This window comes from Pinus tabuliformis, chromosome 4_2, assembly GCF_031772625.1.
Source record: "Pinus tabuliformis cultivar Carrire ecotype Pingquan chromosome 4_2, CPIR1, whole genome shotgun sequence".
In the NCBI taxonomy this organism is placed as follows: Eukaryota; Viridiplantae; Streptophyta; class Pinopsida; order Pinales; family Pinaceae; genus Pinus; species Pinus tabuliformis.
Window position 1 is genome coordinate 1,068,243,109 of NC_142304.1, and position 20,241 is coordinate 1,068,263,349.

General features: G+C 39.0%; 1 protein-coding gene across 1 annotated transcript in view; it reads left to right on the plus strand.

Moving 5' to 3' along the window:
• The window catches only part of LOC149173325 (uncharacterized), a 193,391-nt gene extending 173,374 nt beyond the window's left edge, over nt 1-20,017 (plus strand). The window contains exons 4-8 of the mRNA XM_089426662.1: nt 11,470-11,527; nt 11,669-11,739; nt 19,578-19,708; nt 19,803-19,806; nt 19,895-20,017. Coding sequence (XP_089282788.1) covers nt 11,470-11,527; nt 11,669-11,739; nt 19,578-19,708; nt 19,803-19,806; nt 19,895-20,017 — 387 coding nt within the window. The remainder of the gene's footprint in view (nt 1-11,469; nt 11,528-11,668; nt 11,740-19,577; nt 19,709-19,802; nt 19,807-19,894) is intronic.
• The last annotated feature ends 224 nt before the right edge of the window (nt 20,018-20,241 follow it).

Sequence of the window (20,241 nt, forward strand, 5' to 3'; positions counted from 1 at the left end):
TCCTGCTACTCCTCGTCGGGGCTCCCGTAGCAAGGTCTAATCCAAGAGGGTGGGTACCTTGAGGATCCTGCCCCTCATCGCCTGTAGTCCGCCTGACTACAGTGCGATGTCTCCCCACTTCTTCTCAAGTGGTGCATGTGCACTCATGGCACAGTCATCGTTTGTCAAAACTTCCTTCTCTGCTCGTGCTGGTGCTGCCTTCGTCTCGAAAGACTTTCCCTTACTCTTCTTCCTTGGACACTGGGTCGCATAATGACCCAGCTCCCCACAGTGGAAGCACTTGATCTTGGAGAGATCTTTCCTCTTCCGCTTCTCCTGCTTTCCCTCAGATGCTAGGGCCACGTCTTCCTCCTCCTGCTTGACTTTGATCCCTTTGCTACTGCTACCCATCTTTGACTGCCGTCTGATCTCTTCTTGGTGAAGAGCTGCCCACGTCTCGTCCCAAGGTGGGAGAGTCCCTCTACCCAGTATACTTTGGACAAATACCTCCCAGTCTTCTGAGACAACATTCAGGGCTGTCCTCACCATCAATCCCTGATCTGGTGTCGCTTCTATAGCAGTCAACTGATCTCGGATCTCATTCAGTCCTCCGAGGAAGGAGTCAGTTGGCTCTCCCTTCATCTGATACGACCTCAACTGATTCTCAAGTAGCATTCTTCTCTGCACAGAAGCATGCTGGTACAATTTCTTGAGAACCTCCCACATCTCAAATTCCGTTTCCTTCTCGGCTATGTGTGGTACTACATGATCCTTGACCTCGTCAAGGATGATGCTCTTGGCCCTCGCCATTGCCTCCTCGTACTTGTCATTATCATTGGGGTTGACTGGGATAGCTATTACCTTCAAGGCAAAGTTCTTGACACGATTCTTGTCAAGTACGGATAAGATTTTGGCCTTCTAGACTACGAAGTTCGACGCTTCATCCAGTCTATCCTAGACTCTTACTCCGTGTAGTGCCATGATGCTCCTCTACTTCCCTCCTGGAAGTTCTCTGTTCGACGCCTCTGAGTCTCTACTTCCTGTTTGGAAGTTCTCTTCTGGACTCCCTCTGAATCCTTCTGCCGCTGTCCAGATGCCCCCTACTCTGATCGTCTTGTGCAACCGCATCACTGATCCGGGTTCCTAGGCTAGAAACCCTCGGTAGCAACTCCTCTTGTCTTGCTCTGTCAGGTACTGTTTTGACTACAGTACCTCACCAGCTCCACTCTGCAATATTCCTGCAGCCTTCTAAACCCCAGCAACAACTTGAAGTGAGAGCTTCTAGGCTCTGCGCAATCCCAACACGAACAACCTGGCCTCCTCAGCCAACTGTGTCAGCCTTCCCAGCGACTGCGTGTCTTCGGGTGAGGCTCCCTTTGCCTCGTTAGCTTCTGCGCTGCCTCTTCTCGGCTCACCCTTAATGACGCAGGCTCTGTGTCACCCTTCCCTTGTTGCTGCTCTACTAGAAACAACTTCTGTCACCTCGGGACAATTGTTTTCTGTTGCTATTGCTCCGCTCGGCTGATGTCCTTAGTCCTCCTGTGATCGGCAATCACGCTCTGATACCATGTTGAAGAGTCTAAGTTTACTTAGTTAGAAACCCTCCATGCACTTTATCTGATTTATTCCTACCTACTTGTTATTTTACTTAACAAGTTATTTACAATGTAAATACTGAAAATAAACACTAGTGCCTGCTCAACATATTACAAATCAGCAAGTAAAAGAAACAGAAACAAACATGCCATATGACACCATTATTTTTGGACTAATGTCCCCGGAAAAATCCAATGTGGGAAAATCGGTGCAGTTATCTGAGGGTTTTCTTATTAAGCAATCTCAAAGTACAATCTGGGTGTCGAAACTGGCCTACCCAACAGAGAATTTCCTTGGCAGTAATATCTCTCAGTTTCTGACAAATCTCCTGGTTGAAACCCCGAGTAATCCTTCTGGCAGCTACTCAGCACAAATTTGCCCCAGAAACCCTAGCGTCAGTCTCTCTCTGGACTGCGTCAGCCCCTCTCTGTCCCACGCTGGCCCTGCGTCACCCTGGATGGGTTTGCGTCAATGCTCTGTCCCTCTGCATCAGCAATGTTGGCCTCTTTGAGGCTCCACACAACTCTCGGCTGCCTCTGCGTGAGCCCTAGCTGGCTCTGCGTCACTCTCCTTGGCTACTACGCTGCTTTCCTGGCACTATCTCTGCCTCTCTATCTCGCTGTACTCAAATGCCCCTTAGCTGCATCCTATGTCACACGGTTCGAGTTCGAATTCGAGTTCGACAACAATTAAGTTCGATTCGAATTCGAATTTTCGGATCAAGTTCGAATGAGGTTCGGCATTAGGTTCGACTATACATATTTTTCAATATATATATATATTTATGATGAAAAACTTTGGATTTCACCATCATAATGCTCATTTCTTTAACTTATACAAAATTCTATTATATATTTTATTTGAAGAATCGAGAATCTCAGTGTAATCCATACATTATAAATTAGTTTAATAAGTTAGATATCTCATTTTATAGCCTTTGATACAATTTTATAAAGTTAATTAACCGGAATATGTTAAATATAGACTATAGTCGAGCAGACCACCGGTTAAATATAAAAGAATATACAGATACCAAGTCACAGTCAAACTTCATCGTTCTTTTAAAAACCCAGATCCCAGAAGTCGTTGGAAATGCAATTTTCATAAAGTTGACGAACACAAATTTGTTAAACACACAAATAAATTGTAATTGTCAATTAAAGAAAGCCAGTTGTTTGACGTAATTATCTCACCTGCAACAGTCAAATTTCAATGTTATTCAATATTCAAAAGTCCGATTTCAAATAGGACACTGTTAAATATTTTGAGTATATTATTCATAATCAAGGAGGCACGTTGTAGGTCTCGACTGTTTCCCAGATTTACATTCTCAAAGAAAAGTAATCAATGTCCCTTATCTATAAAAACCACCCTGCGTAGTGAGTTCATCCCACACTTCTTCTCTGCGTAGTGAGTTTACCCGTTTTCCTTTTTTGGGGTGAACAACAAATCAATGGAGTTTTTAGATTTAAACAGTGCAATTATTCGGTGTGCAATTGCACTTTTATTTATGAGTTTTATGTTGTTTCCTGTAGCATTATGTTCTGATATTTGACTTCACAAAACCAAGCTCGTGTACCACAGTCAGCCAAGAAAACCGTCAAGAAAACCGCCGAACTTCAAAAAATTCATTTAAGTTCGCGATTAAGTTCGATTAGGTTCGTTGAGGTTCGGCTTGAGGTTCGAGTTCGACTTGAGGTTTGGCTTTCAGGTTTCGGCGAACCTGAACGAACTTCAAATTTTTTTTTACAAGTTCGCCGAATTTCGAACCTGAAGCTTCAGGTTCGCCGAACCCTGTGACATAGGCTACATCTCTCGATCACTAATTCTATCTCTCTTAGCAAACCCCACTCTAGAGAATAGAATGACTGATCATTCTGGTGTCTCCTCCAAGTGACCCTCAAGCCTTCTCTTATACTTTTCTTGTTGACATATCAACGATCGAGATTAAGTCCCTAATCAACGGCTAAGATTAGATCTAGCTTGATCCATGTCTTTTGGACCATTCTAACACAGATTCATATTAATACACATTAATATTTTATTTTCCCTAAGTTTAGATTTAGGGACTGCGTAAAAAATATTAATTATTTTAATATCTCCTGATCTGTTTAGAATCTGCTGAAACCCTTTTTGGGTATTGGAGATCTCATGTGCCCCAACCTCTCCACCAAATTTCGTGGCTAGAGCACATCCGATGCTACTGCAAATCAATAGTTGACACTGCATTGTGCCATCCTGCATTGCTGCCAACACTGCATGCTTTGCATCTGATCTCATGCTGCTGCAACTACTGCAACTGAGAAATAATCTATGGATCCACTGTGTCTCCATACTGGCTTTGCAACTGTCTCCTGAGTCTCTGACTGCAACTAGTATCTACATTGTCTATTGAGTAATTGTATGCGCCCCTCTAGTATCTGACTGCAAATGTCTCTCAATATCTAACTGTGCCCTCTAACATTGATCTTGTTGCTACTGAAAACTGTGGGCCCCCCATAGCCAAGGTAATGATCCAAGAGGAAACATCTGTTTGATGTTGTCCTCCTTGGACCCTGCCCAAACCTGTAACTCTGAAGCCTCACGCTCGTCCTCCATTTGGTGGTATAACTACTATCAATGCGAACTCCTCCATCCTAGAGGTTAACTCATCTATGTTTCCTGAAGCTGTAGTCTGTTGCTCCCCCTTCTTGTCCTACTTTTTCTTGGGACACTAGGTGCTGTAGTGACCAAATTAACCACATCTGAAGCATTTGATATTCGGCAAATCCTTCTTCTTCTTCTCTCCTCCCTTTGAGCCTTGTCCCTGATTGGCCTTTTCTTCGCCTTTCCTTTGCTTGCAAGGGCTACATTCTCCCCCTCTTTCTCAACCTTCGGTCCTTTGCTATTGCTGCTAGTAGTGCCTTCGACAAGACTGAGCCTTATCTCCTATTGTGTGAAGTCACTCCAAAGACATTCCCAATCAGGCATTCTATCTCGTCTAGTAATTCCCTGAATGAATGTGGCCCACTCTTTGGTAAACCCATTTAGTGCTATTCACACAAGTTCACTATCCTCTGGTTTCTCACCTACAACTGCTAGCTCATCTCGGACATATCGAATTCGGGTGAGATATGAAGTTACGCCTTCACCCTTCATCATTTTTGCGGTCCTCAACTTCTCCATGAGAACCATTTTTCGATTCTCAGAGGGATCCTGGTATAACTTCACAACGCATTCCACATGTCCTTTGCTGTTGCTTTCTCTACAGTGTGGAATAATATGATCTTAGACTCCATCCAAGACCATCCTTTTGGCTTTGGCCATATCCTTCCTATAATCATGGAACTGGATAGGGTTTGCCGGTGCAACTATAACTGCTATCATGAACTCTTTCAGGCTATGCTCATCCAATAGGAATAACATCCTAGCCTTCTAGATAGAAAAGTTTGAGGCTTCGTCAAGGCTATCCTGATCTCCGAGACCTGCTGTGGCCATCTTTGTGAAAACTCAAAAACTAGGAAATAAACAGTAATCTACTCCCTTTCCTGCTCGGCCTCGTTCTTTGCTACTCACACTCCAAGCTGGAATGCGTAGATCTGCTACTGTATGTCTCCAGATGTCCTTCTCCTGTCCTCACACTGCCTGCTACCTCAACTGGGCAACTTGCTGAACATTTCGAAAGTCCTCTGAATTTGGCACACGAGCTGTTGCTCTGAAGCTTGCACTGGCTGACTGGGAAAACTGCTACAACCTACTACAATTGGAAATCATGGATCTCCTCTTGGGAACTGGATCTGGAAACCCTCTGAGAAATTCTGGAAATTCCTCTTCCTCTGTGTGCTTTTCTCTTGCACCCAACATTGACCTGTTGCTGCAAGACCTGCTGCAAACCAACTGCGCCTAGATCTGCTCAACAAACTGACTGATCTGCTCATCGAAACTCTCTCTCCAGCAAATCCACAACCTGCTAATTTTTGCTCTTGAGACTGATCGAATTTATCTGCAACCTACAACTGAAAGTCAAACTCTCTTCCTTTGCGAATTTACAATTCATTGTGGCCTGCGCAATATGAGAAATTCTGCTCATAACTCCATCTGTAACTGCAAAATTTCTCCTTCTCGCTACTGAGCCTTTGATTTGACCTTCAATCATCTGATACCATGTGAAAATTCCTTTAAATGTAGCAACTGGAATTTACTCTTCTAATTGGTTAGCTATTTATTAATCTTCTGATTAATACCGAATAAATCACACTGCAATTTTTCACAAATAAATTTTGTGGAAGCTAAATAAAACGCTGGAACTAAGAAAATTGATGCACACAAAAAATAAAAATGACACCAATATTTTTGGACTAATGTCCCCAAAAAAACCCCGAAGGGAAAACCAGTGCAACAGATGAGGGTTTATTTTTATTATTATGCAATATCAAAATCTAAGTACAATAATCTAGATGTCAATCTGGCTATCCTCCAACAAAAATCTCGACAAAATATTTAGGAGAAAATTCTCTCTCTGCCAAAATAATTCAGCCTCCTTTTTGCCTGCTCGCACTGCCTGACTGGCTGCTTGCACTGTTGGCCTGGGCAAGTCATACCGCTTCTAGAATTGCCTCCAACTGGTCGTCTAGCCTCCCTTTGTCACTAGAAATGAGTTGTTCTTCTTTCCGGGTGCTTTCCTGGTCTTTAACCATTGAAACAATCTCTCTCCGACACCTGCACTGGGGTTTTTGGATCACTTGCTCAACTTGAACGACTTTCCTTGCAGAATATTTAGGCCTCCTCTTTGCTGGCTCTCTGGAACTCTGCTGCTGCTCTTCCCCCAATCACTTATGCTTCCTTCGCTAGCTCGAAATCTTCTTCTTGTCGGATCTCTGCCCTGAATAACTCGTTTTTCCAAGGAACTTGCTCTCCCTTTGTCTCACAACTATGTCGTCTTCATCCCCATCGACCTACTCTTATAACCTCTTGTTGGATCACCAATGGCCATGATTAAATCGTTATCAACAACTAAGATTATCTCAAACTCGATCCATGTGAGTTTCCAGAGTTTTTTAAACTTTCCTTAACTAATTACTATTAATTATCCAATTTTCCTAAGTTAGACTTGGGAAAAATTTAAATGATGGCTAATTAATTTAATTAAGGCGTTTCACAAGCTTATCTCGCAAAACCTTTTATGGGTTTTAAAGGTCTCGTGTTCCTTAGTATCTTAGACGCAAATCGAGACTAGATCAGTTGTCTGATGCCACAAAAAAAACTAATAGGAAATTGAGGAGAGAAATTCCGGAGAAATTCTTCATGAAGATTTCAGTTATTTTGAAAAAAGGAAGGAGGCCGAATTAATTTGCAGAGACGCTGCATTGGGCAGGACAAGTTTTTGGGCAACAGTTCAATTTCCAATTGCTAGAGGAGGTGTTAGTTGCCCTTGCGATTTGTTGGAGGCAAAGAATATTGCAGGAAAGAATTTCCGAAGGCAGTGCAAGTTCTAGGAGAGGCTATGTGTATTTCTAGTTTTGCCAATGCGTGTTGTTGGAAGGAGGTGTGAATTGCACAGAGGAGAGCCGAGTTTGTTGCAGAGGTTCGATTTGGCCAATATAAGTGGAGTAAAGATATTGTTGGAGCTTTGCCAGTGAGAGGCAAGTAGTCTATGTAATTCTCAATTGCTGAAGATTTATTAATAATATAAACCCTCATCTGCTGCAGTGGATTTCCCCACACTGGGTTTTTTCTACAGATATTTATCTAAAAATAACGATGTTCATTATTTGTATGATTGCAATATTTTCTCAATTCCTGTAGTTTATTTATTTTTGTGAAGTTGCAAAAGTGTTTTATTCAGTATTTGCCGCATACAAATTGTAGAAGACAAATAATCAAATTTTATAGGTGATTAATAACCAACAACTGCAAGAATATTAAAAATTTCACACTTTTGCATAGGGTTGGTGTCTTAGCATGTGGAAGATGATTTATTGCCTCTTTAGGTGCTTGCTTGGTGGTGTAAGTGATTTATGTCTTCTTTTCGAAGTCTTAGGAAAATTACAATAATTAAAGTCAATTAATTATTGTGTAATTAATTATTGTAGACTATTAAGTCATTTTTTAAGGATAAATAATTTAATTATTTAAGTGACTCAGAAATAATCTCAAGCATTGATCTCCAAGATCTTCTAGAAGGGAGATTATGGTTAGGAACTTGGGCTTAATGAAGATTATAAAAGAAGCCTAGCGAAGAGGTGAACACACAAAAGTGAGCAGACACAAGAACTCAAGAGAGCGAGTCATCACAAAGAGAGCGAGTGGCTCAATAGACTGGAGTGCAGAGTATAGGAGAATCGAGGGGGAATCCAAGAGGTTGAGTTGTGGAGATTGCAAGGCCAAGTTGTTGAAGTGAGGCGCAGTTGCTAGGGAGGCTGGATTACCAAGGACGGGTTGTTGGGCGCAGAGGCCGATTTCTGGTGATTAGTGGGGGCTGATTTCCTTCAGAATGAATTACTTCTGAGGCCGATTTCTAGGTGGCCAAATTCCTTGGGCCAAATTCATCTTGTTGGGGCCGAGTTACAAGTTCCGGTTATTGTATTTTTCCTTGTATCTTTGTGGGTCGAAAACCCATATTTTCCAGATTAATATATGATGGAGAATTGTTGTTGGTGAATTAATTTTGCAATGTCTGATTGATCTCTCTAATTAATTTCCCCTGCATATCTATTTCTAGATGTTAAAATACTAGTGATTTGATTTTTCGGTGATTCAAAATTTATTTTGATAAATTGTTAGGAATAAATTTACTTGTCGTGAGAAAATAAATCTGGTTGGTATTGAGAAATTTAATGGTGTGGGATGTCCACTAAAGAGTAGAAGGTAGTGGTTGTGGTGACAGTGGGCCACACCTCGTAAGCCACTTGGTCTAGCTTGCTAGATTTTGAGGCAATAATGTTGATTTGGGGTAGCATTGGATGTGCTCTAGCCACGAAATTTGGTGGAGAAGTTGGGGCACATGAGATCTCCAATACCCAGAAAGGGTTTGGGCAGATTCTAAACAGTTCAGGAAATATTAAAATAATTAATATTTTTAATGGAGTCCTTATGTCTAAACGTAGGGAAATTAAAATATTAATGTGGATTAATATGAAACTGTGTTAGAATGGTCCAAAAGACATGGATCAAGCCAGATCTAATCTTAGTCATTGATTAGGGACTTAATCTCGGCCGTTGATATGCCAACGAGAAAAGTATAAGAGGAGGCTTAAGGGTCACTTGGAGAACACACCAGAGTGATCGGTCATTCTATTCTCTAGAGCGGGGTTTGCTAAGAGAGATAGAATCAATGATCGGAGTTGCAGCTGAGGGGAATTAAGTACAGAGAGACAATGAGGTAGAGATAGCGCTGGAAGAGCAGCGCAGGAGCCAGAGAGAGTGATGCAGTAGCAGCCAGGGCTCACGCAGGGCCACGCAAAGGTAGCCGGGAGCTGCGCGGAGCCTCAGAGAGGCTAGCGTCGCTGACGCAGAGGGCAAGAAGGCTGACGTAGGGCCTCTTAAGGCTAACGAAGACCCATTCAGGGTGACGCAGGGCCAGTGCTAGGCAGAGAGGGGCTGACGCAGTCCAGAAAGGTAGACGCTGGGGTTTCTAGGGCAGATTGGAGCTGAGGAGCTCCCAGAAGGATTATCTGGGGTTTCAGCCAAGAAATTTGTGTCAAACTGAGAGGTATTACTGCCAAGGAAATTCTCTGTTGGGTAGGCCAGATTTAGCACCCAGATTGTACTCTGATATTTCTTAATAAGAAAATCCTCAGATCACTGCACCGGTTTTCCCACATTGGGTTTTTCCGGGGACATTTGTCCAAAAATAACGACGGTGTCATTTGGTGTGATTGTTTCTGTTTCTTTCAGTTGTTGATCTGTAATATGTTGGGCATGCACTAGTGTTTATTTTCAGTATTTACATTGTAAATAACTTGTTAAGTAACGCAACAAGTAGGTAGGAATAAATAAGATAAAGTGCATGGAGGGTTTCTAACTGGTAGACTTAGAAACTTCAACAAATAAGTCCAACTTCTTAAGGTGCCATTAGGTAATATACATTTAGTGATTTCTTGAAACACAACATAAGAAAGGTTAGTTTTATAATTTGCTTAAATTTGACCATGGGGAAACAACAGTTAACCATTTTGGGTGTGTCAAATCCTAGGACAAAGTGTGTTTTCTAGGTTGCTAAGTAAAAGATAGGTGATGTGATGGAAAATCATGATAGGGGAAGGGGAATGATTCATGCAATGACCTTTGAAGTCTAGTAATGTTGCAGATGCCTTACATTTTTGATCATGCAGCCTTCAGCTGGGCATTTTGTGTATAGAAGCATTTAAGGAGGGAGCTTAACATCGATCTGCCTTTCTTGACATTGTATCTTACTAACCTTTTTTGCCTTCTTCTTTAAGCGTTTGTTTCATTGAACAAGTCACTTTTTCTTTAAATATTCATAGACAACCATGGGACTAGGGCCAATGGCCTCATAGCAAAGTGGAATTCACTCAAACTTTACATTTATTGGCTCTTCACCTCTTTTAATAACTTAGGATTTTCTTCATTTAGACCATTTTTTGTTTGTTTTTGAATCTTTGACTAGTCAAACATAAAAGGGGAAAGACTTATTATGAACAGAATTGAGTGAAGGGGTACAACGGAAAGTATTAATTATGGGTGGGGATGTGTAAAATGGTATCTTAATTAGTTTCCCAGCAGTATATGCTGATCCAAGAAATGACAACACTTAAAGAAAACAATGTCACCCATGGTATGATGAGGCAAAGAATAAAACTATAATGTTATATGGTGTTGTCCGATTTCGTTAGAGTTTACTATTTTCACTGCAAGACCAAGAAGTTATGGTACCACAACCAAGCAAGAATACTGATACATGAGATATCCAAGTAGAACATGCTGTAAGTTGTAAGCAAACTGTAGCATCCACAAGTACATCTGTAAATATGAGAGGTGAGGGTGGAGCATCTGATTTATTGCAGCTGAGCTATTACAATGATGTATCTAAAGGAGAAAATGAGAGAACTGTCTGAGTCTGGAGAGCAGGAGCTAGAGGCCTTATGGAATCAACAACAATACACCCCTGTAAGGTTGAAAATGAGAGAACTGTCGGAGTCTGGAAAGCCTGAGCAAGAGGGCTTGTGGAATCAACAACAATACACTAATCCTGGCAGCTTAGGGCACACTTCTCTAGTTTGTTTCAGGGTAAGTGTTTCCTTACCTGGCCTAGGAGCTCCATAGGGATGGTTTATGCCTTCTGTAAACGATAGCCTTCTTATTTATAAAAGAAGGGCTGAGAATTCCATCTAGATGGTCCGAGATTTTGAGTTTTGACTTACAGCATTGTATTTGTTTCAGTTAATATAACACAGATGTGTGATGGAGTGATTCAGATTTATACTTGCTGTTTACGTTTTCAGGGTGATTTGTGTTTGTAGAATCTAGTATTCTGATTTTGCAGTTTTAATAGTCGTTTATCACTGTTAAGTTTCTTAGTTTTAGAGTTTAAATATGAGTACAGAATCTTCTTACCTTGATTTTTTGAATTTAACATATTTAATTGTTTCCTATCATAACTCCTTTTCTTGATGAAATAGAATTCGGCAATGGTATACAAATTTATCATACTTAACCCATGTAGGATACCCTCAAAAACTTGATTTAATTTTAATCTTTTGGGAGTAACCAAAGATTAAGGCCATTTTGCCCACAAAATGGCTTTAGTTGTTGCTCAAGTTCTCCCTAGTGCTTGAATCCTGAACATATAGCAAACATTTATAGGAAAGAAACAAAGAAAGAAATAAAATGATTTAGTGTGAGTACTGCTTCCATTTTTTCCTGGTTTCTCAAGGAATTGTTTTCAATAAACAGGCCCAGGACATCTCAGATTTGGGTTCTTTGAGGGATGCTGCCAGCCTTTTTGTTCCAGGTAGTTCTAAACTTTACGCAGACGTATTCCTAGATTTATAGTTTATGGTTCAAATGGTTGTGTCACTGGTTATTCTTATCGATGACATTTTTTATAGTAACCGTTGATGGTTTTATCTTTAGTTACTATATATGTATATAGAAATGCACGCGATCGAAAATATCTGCAAGTCCAAATTACCTGAAACAGGGAAACAGGTTGTTTCTGAGATGGTATGAGTTTTGGATACACCGCACATAAAGTTCAAAGACATGGAAAAATGGAAATGTATACCATAGAAAAACTTAAAATGCTTCTCTTGATAAAAACTGTAAATATTACTATTTTGAGAAATATTATCTACCCATGAAAAATATGTACAATTTCATTACTTCATTACTTTATATTTATACTTTATTAAATAAAAGTAATATATATATATATATATATATATAATTTGTAGGTATATATAAAAACATAGTCATGTAATAATATATGTATTTATACAAGATTAATCTGTAGTAATACCTAGACCATGGTTCTTTGGATTGACGGTGAACGGGTGCACTGTTAAGGCACTCCATGCGAAAATGTCACCAGTTAAATTCCCCATAGGTGTTCACCCCACAAAAAAAAATAAAAATATGAAGTAATACTTCAATAGTTTATATACAATATTACACATACTTGCTTACATGGGTTATGATCCATTATTTAAATAGTTTACATACAATATGCTGTAGTCTAAACATGCTACAAATTAGCCCTTTTCTGTTCACTCAAAACAATGGGAAGTGAAACTGATATTTTTGGCTTGAAATCTGGCAAGAGTAATTTGGATTGATGGAATTGTGGATATTATATGTTAAAATTGCACAATCCATTTGCAGTAGGGGTATTTGATGATGCTGAACCCGTTTCTGTATTAAAACCATAATTTCATCAATCTAAAAATGCAATTTTGACAAAGATTGTGCATCCGGGTTTTCGTGATGGCGAACCAAAATGGCAAAAACGGTGAAAAATGTTTAGCCTTTTTCTATACAATAATACACATGCTTATATTGGACATGATATGTTATGCTCACAGCAAATGAAGATTTGACAAATGGAAGCAAAAGGTTCTTTTTTCTAATTTTAATACCATATATTTTTTTTATAGATTCCTAAGTTGCACTGAAAAGGAGATGGGGTTTGAAACGGATATGGCAAATTTTCAAAAAATCTGGATACAATACAGGAAGGAAACGACACAGACACACACACACACATATATATATCAATGTTGATAATATTGGTATCAGCAAAATATCGGCGAGGGTCCAGAAAACATCTTATCGGCAATATCGCCGAAAATATTGGAAAGCATAAAAAATGCATAATATATTAATTTTTTTTTAAACATATAAAGCAATAACAACATGAAATAAACACATTGGCACATAAATATGAAGAAAGCACTGATATATATGATGTCAAATAGAAATGATACATCAAAGGCAATTCCAAATCCTGCTGATGCCTGATAATTGTCCAATCAAGGACTCAAATGTGGAGAACCAATACACAATAACATCACATATGTAAAAGTATCTCATCATCATGAGTTATATGTAGCAAAACAAATAAAACTAGCAGCTATCTATCTGAAATCAGTGCTCTCTCCCCCATTTACAGGAAAACATGATGGGCTGTTTGCTAGGCTTGCCCCTAGCAGTAGAAGGCCCTGGCTCTACCCCTGCACCTAATGTCAAATAATGAGTGCTAGGTATGGAGCTATGCTCTTCTATATCTATAGCAGATGGTGTTGATGCTGATGCTCCCATAGTGTCCTTCTCCTCCTCTGCCTCCTGCTCCTCCTCCTTGTGCTGCTCCTCTTTAGAGTCCTCCTCCTCTTGCTGCCCATGTTCTAATGGATCATCTGGCTCTAACCATGAAGGTGACTCCTCCAAGATGGGCACCTCAGACTCCACCCTCCATTGAGACAATACATCAATATTGTCTAAGGAAATGGCATTTGGATCCATTGGTGCTTCTATTTGCTTCACTCGAAGTCGGATATTGTAATGCACATACATTAAATCATTGACGCGTGCGAACTCCAACCTATAAGAGTGTCAAAAAAACTAATGAGTCTTGAGTCTTGACACTTGAGGATCATAAATTAAAAATTAAAAATTACAATAAATGTAATTGCTCAACTGAAGGCTGAAGCTCAAAGTTATACCTATTGCGTTTTTTTGAGTGTATTTTCTCAAATACACTCCAATTGTGCTCACACCCTGAAGAGATACATGTTTGACTTAGGATTCTTATGGCCAATTTTTGGTGCCCTTGCACCATAGCTTCGCCACCAAATATTTACAACAAAATAAAGAAATAAAAAAGTCAAAAAATTAAAACATAATTAAACTTTCAAATAAAATCTACATAATTGAATTTTAAAAATCTAGAATTATAAATAAGCAAATTCTAAATTGAAAATTCTAATGAGTGATGAATTTTAAAAATCTAGAATTATAAATAAGGAAAATCTAAATTGAAAATTCTAATGAGTGATGACTTGTCACTTACGTGGCATGAAGAGGGTCCTTTCCCTAATAGCATCATCAAAGCCAAATAGGCCAACACAATCCCGATAAAACTGTATATTGCGATTGATTTTGCTACGAACCTCAGGATCAGGTACCATCTTCTGAATACAAGAATGGATCCCTTCCATCACCTCACCATCAAAATCAAAGGCACATTTGTATGAAAATGCGAGGTTGAGGAAGAGTGCTATTGCATGAATGGGTCGATGAAGCATCCCTGCCCATTGACTATCAATCACATCCCATAACATCATATGCCTATCAAGCCCAACAGAACCCTTGTCTGCATAATAAGAATGAATGGCCTCCTTGGCCCTATCCATGGCCTCATACAAATAAGCCATTGTAGGCTTGTCCCCATCCACCAATCTCAGAACCTTTACTATAGGTTCACTACCTGAGCATGCTTCTTCTACTCTCTGCCAAAACGTGTCAGAGTACCCCATTTTTGCAATGGCTCTCTCATCCTGTCTCCTGCTGTATCTACAATCACGACTCTCGTCAGAAACAAATATTTGCTTCAACTCGAACTGGTATCAAAGCAAACACTGAAGAGTAATAAAGTTAGTGGTGAAACGTGTGATTGCAGGACACCGCAACTCCTTGTTTCTAGTGTACCTCCTCATGAGGCTAAGAACAAAAGCATGGTTATAAATAAACTTGGGGACGCTCCTAGCCATATCAATCACCTCTTTGATGAAGGAGAGTTTCCCCATATCCTCAAGTAGAAAATCGATACAATGTGCTACACACAGAGTCTAGAACGATGTGTGGTGCTTCTCCATAAGCATCCTGCTGGCAGACACATAATTAGCTGCATTGTTTGTTATGACTCGCACCACATTCCGCACACCAATCTCTCGAATGAACCCATCTAACAACTCACATATCATTGCTGCATCTTTGATATGTGCTGATGCATCCACTGATTTAATAAACATGGTACCTTTAGAACAATGTACCAAGAAATTTAGAAGGATAGTACCCTTCCTATCTTTCCAACCATCAGACATCACTGTGCATCCAGAAACTTCCCATGTTTGTTTCAACTCCGCCAATCTAGAGTTGATGTCCTGCTTTTCTGCTTGAAGAATTGGCCCCCACAACTCCTCATATGTAGCACTTTTGTACCCTAGGCTCACAACAACAATAACATCACACATTGGCTGCCAAAATGGATTGGTTTTGGTGATGCTGAGAGGTAAGTCCCTCCAGAAAAGACACCTCCCCATAACTCTATCTGCTTCTTGCTTCTCCTTTTTAAAAAAAATTGATTTTATGGAAGGTTGTGCTCCATGTCCTATTCGTGGAACAAAAAATGATGACCTCGCACTAGCAATAGTAGATGATGCTGTAGAGCCCCTCCCACTACCCTCAGCCTCAAAATTAGAAGATATCCCAAAAGATCTACCTGCACGTTCAACCTTGTTTCTTTCTGCCTTTTCCTTCTTTTTGTCTTTTTCATCAATTGTTTCAAGAGCTTTTTGTATAAGCTCCGGACTAGAAACTGTACAAAGCTCAACATCATGTCCAAGGAGTCTAGCCAGATGGTATTTCAATCGCGTAACTCCTCTTGTTATCCAGGTCCCACACAATTTGCATGATAGATATGCCCGATTTGTCCCACCATCAGTCTCCCATACTCCCAAAATGGGTCCAAGGCTTTTGGCATGTTTGTAGTGAGCTAATTCAAACCCAGGGCACCAAAGAAACAAAAAAATTGAATTAATGATTAAAGTTACTCCACCCATACACAAAAAATAATAAGTAATAACCACCTCATTTTACAAAATATTTTTTTTGCTACATTATTTGCAATGTGAATTCTATGAAAAATGAAAATAAGAGGGTGCATTTGAAAGTTAAAAAAGAAATGGAGTTTGCTGTCCAAATATGGAGAAAACCCTTGCATTGGCTTATGGGCATGAAAATCATAGCAAATAGAAAAAAGAAGAAGAAGCAAAATGTTGGTAGGCAAAGAGGCAAGCAAGAATAACCCTAAATCTATGAAAAAAATCATTAACATAGGGGTTTTTAAGAACATACCTGTTAATGGAAGAAATGAAGATTGTCTCACTGTTCTTCAATCTTTGATCAACAAAAAATTCATAGTTGGTGGTGATAATGGCTCTTCGATCCTCAATTCCTCCTTGACAACTACCACAATGCTCTCCCCTTCCTTCTCCAACACTCAGAAAACCAAAATGAGCAAAAAAAAATAGTGTTTTCCCTTTTCTAGGTGCGGGTTAGATGGATCGGTGGTATTTACTATCGTCGCGAGATATAGACGATATCTCAGAAATATCGCGATATTTTATCAGTGATATTTCGGCTCCCTGAGAATATCGCGATATTTTCGAATATTGGCGATATATTGCCGATATTGTCAACATTATATATATATGTATGTATGTATGTATATATATAAGAATTTCATATTACCATTCATCTTTTAGAATCTAGATTTTATATCTAAAAATACATAATCATCATCATGAATTCAACATAAACAAATTATCATCATCAATTCAGCATAAACATTGTCATCATCATTAGTGATTATTAATATATTATAACATTCAACATATTATTATCATCATTAGTAGTGTAATCAGAAATGCTACAACCTTTGTGCTTTTGGGTCCAACTCTTTGAAAGAACGTGTCATGCATGGCAACTGGTATCTATCTTCCTTTCATGGTGATTAAAAGGCCCATGGGATCATTGGGATATTCTGTCAAGACCTATTTGAACATTTCAATCTTCTCAGCATCAACTTGGTCTCTTGACTATTTGCAGACAAAAGATTGGCTAGAGAATATTTATTATATTGGAGGGATTTATGAATTTAAGAGCAAAATCAACGACAAGTAACAAAATCTTAACCAAACTGAAAATTAGTCGCTCAAATAAATCTCTTTACAGAGACATTCATCAAACTCTTATGTTTGCATTTTTGAACATCTATCCTTTTTTGAGTAGTAAGAATCTTTGATAAATATATGGAGCGCTGTTGTTTCTAAAGATTTAGAAGAGACGTTATGAGATTGTGTTTATAGTGAGTTATTTGCAAATCTGATTTCTTCATTTTTACTATTTATTTATGGCTATACAATTTTTCACGCTTTTTAACATTTTTAAGGGTGGATTCCGATCACTATTTTTGTGGATCCATTTCCGGATTTCTGGAAACGGATCCAAACAAATTTAAAACCCTTGGGAATGTATCCAATTCCAAATCCAAAGTCGCTGATTTTTTAAACGGCACAAAAACGTTTTTACAACATTTCGGACAAGGATTATATCTGTTTCCGTTTCGAAACAAGGATCCGTGTTTCTGGCAAATTCTTCAGGTGTTTCCGGTAACTTTAATTATTCCTATGTTATTATGAATTACAAATTGTTCGTAAAATCACGTGATTGTGTATAATTGTGGAGGAGGGGCAAGGGAATGCATCTATACATTAATTATAGAATTGATCGCTGAATACAAGATCTGTAATAAAGGTAGACAAGGAAAGCTAGTTGAAAAATGTAAGAAGGAGGAGGTCAAATAACAAGTTAATATAATGTATATGTATTGGTTTCGTCTAGGGTTTATTAAATTACTAGCATGTGCTTTACTTGGACTAACTGTTACCCACCATTTTGTGGGTGATATCCCTAGGAGAATCTTTTTTTTCTCCATGATGGTCCTCAGCTGGTAGCCAACAGCCCCTTGCAGCCCCAACTAGCTCGTTGTTCCATTTCTCCGCTACCTGAGCCAACTATGTGGTCCCTCGCCCTTCTCTCATGATCGTATGTTTGAAGGTGGGCCTCCCAAATCTAAAAGTATGTCTTGTCATTTGGTAATTGAGTACTGTAGTTTGCTTATCATGGACATTATTAGGCATGGAATAATGGGGGGATTTGGCGGAAAGAGGGGACTAGGTATGCACCCTTGACCCCTAGATCTCTTTTGGGGTGTTAACCTTGAACCAATGTTGCGAAAATTGTGATTTCCAAATTTCACCGATAAAATTGCGTGATAATTACAAGTTTTTTTTTTTCGGCGATTTTTTGGAAAAAATCACGATTCAATGTGAAAAAATCGTGGGCCATGCTGACAACGCGTTTATAAGACTAAAAACATGATTTTTGGAAAATCATTTGCACAGACAACGACAACGACGGGGTTTTGGAGTGACCTAGCAAAGAAAGCTTGGTCGTTTGGGAGCTGAATCAGCTGATTAGAGGAGAAAAATGGATTGAGAGCTAAGGAGGAGACGAATTTTCTCCATCAAACCAGTATGGGCACTGTTGTCGCACAGATTGTCACGACAACGCTCAAACCGGGGGCTGTCACCCTGATCCCCGATCTCTCCGTTTAAGCTTGTCTCCTGCGGCTAAGGGGGGTAGACCCTATAGGAAAATGGATGACCAACTGTGAACTAGTTGAGTTGGGAGACACGAGGGGGAACAAGCACTTAATTGATTTTGCTAAGTTAATAGACCAGTGCCTTATGAAATAAATGATTAAACGATTATTTATCAAATGCTGCAGAAGTATGAACACATCAACAATCGTTTACCATCAAACAACTCAAACAAAGATTAACTTTTACCAAATGCGAGATAATCAATAAATGCTCAATGACTTAATGATACTCCAACAATTAAAATTTCGAAAGATAAAGGGCTTTAAACAACCACGTAAAATGCTAACCAGAGATCACATTCATGCAGTTAATCTTCAAATGAACATTTAAGCATGTTTAACCATTAATTCCCACATCAAAATTTTAACCTCAGCAGAAAAGATAAAACATAAGGAATTCCCGAGCCAAGACTGAAATTGGCAAAAAATTTCCCAAAATATTTTTATATTTTTCAAATAACAAAATTTAAAATAAAAAATCTAAATAATATTAAAACCTAAACTAAATAAAAGAAACCCCTTTTTGCTTTTTATAATTTTATAATAATTTTTTTTTTTTTTTTTTTTTTTTTTTTTTTTTTTATGAATTGTAAATAAAATAAAATTTAACTAAACCATGACAAAAACTAAATTTAAATCCTAGAATAAAACTTAACTCTAAGACTAACTATACAAAATAAAGCACTAACACCTAAATCAAAATCGAAACTCCCCTTTTCCCTTTTTTATTTTTTATTTAAAACTTTGAAATCGAACTAAAGCAAGATAATTCTATCAAAAAAATAAAAAAGGACTAAATCTAAAACTATGTCAAATGAAATCTAATTAAAATTTTCTTTAGTCTAATATACACAAAATCAAAATTTAAAAAATCTAAACATTGGCTTTTATTGTTACGTGAAACCCAAACTTCAAATTAAAAAACGTATCTACGTTGACCCTAAAGGAAAAACTCACGCATATAAAAATTCGTCCTCTCCACGCACGTAACAATACCAAAACGCATTACCTGGCCCGTGTATTGAAAGACTTTTTTTTAACTGTTTTGTGTGCAGTGCAGGAATCGATAGCAGGTTTGCAGCGGGTAGATAGCCAACCGGTAGTGAAGAAGCCGAGGAGTATGCAGGAAGAAATGAGTTTGCCGCAGTTTGGAGGTCAGATAGATGGATGGCGAGGTAAGACTGCGTGCAGGTAGTGAGCCTAGCTGTGATGAGGAAGAAAGACGTGGTGAATGCAGTGTGGAGCAGGCGTGTTGGAGTTTTGATTTTATTTTTGTCTTTTGCAGGCTGGTATATATATATATTGACGCTGCCAGCAGGTTTGAAATGAGTGTGGGGATGAGTAAAAACGCCTGAAAATGGAGGTTAGGGAGGACAGACTGCAGATCTGGGGCAACAGATTGATGAAGAAGATGCGTTTGCTGATGAGAGAGCTGGCCTGAAGCAGCGTGATGGGACTGGAGCCACAGGGGTAGATGAATGGATGAATTCTGCTCGATGATTTGGTGGATGGGCGATGAGAAGAGCCAGACAGCGGCAACTAAGGATAGCTGGGGGATTAAAAAAAAAAATTTGCAGTCCTCGGAAAAATATTCCAAACCCCAGAAGCTGATATTCACTCTTGTGCTTTAGAATTATCAATGAAACCGATGTAAGATTTCTTCCAGATCTGAAAACAATTGAAATTGAAACCCTTGGACAGCGAAACAGCTTAGATAAACCTCA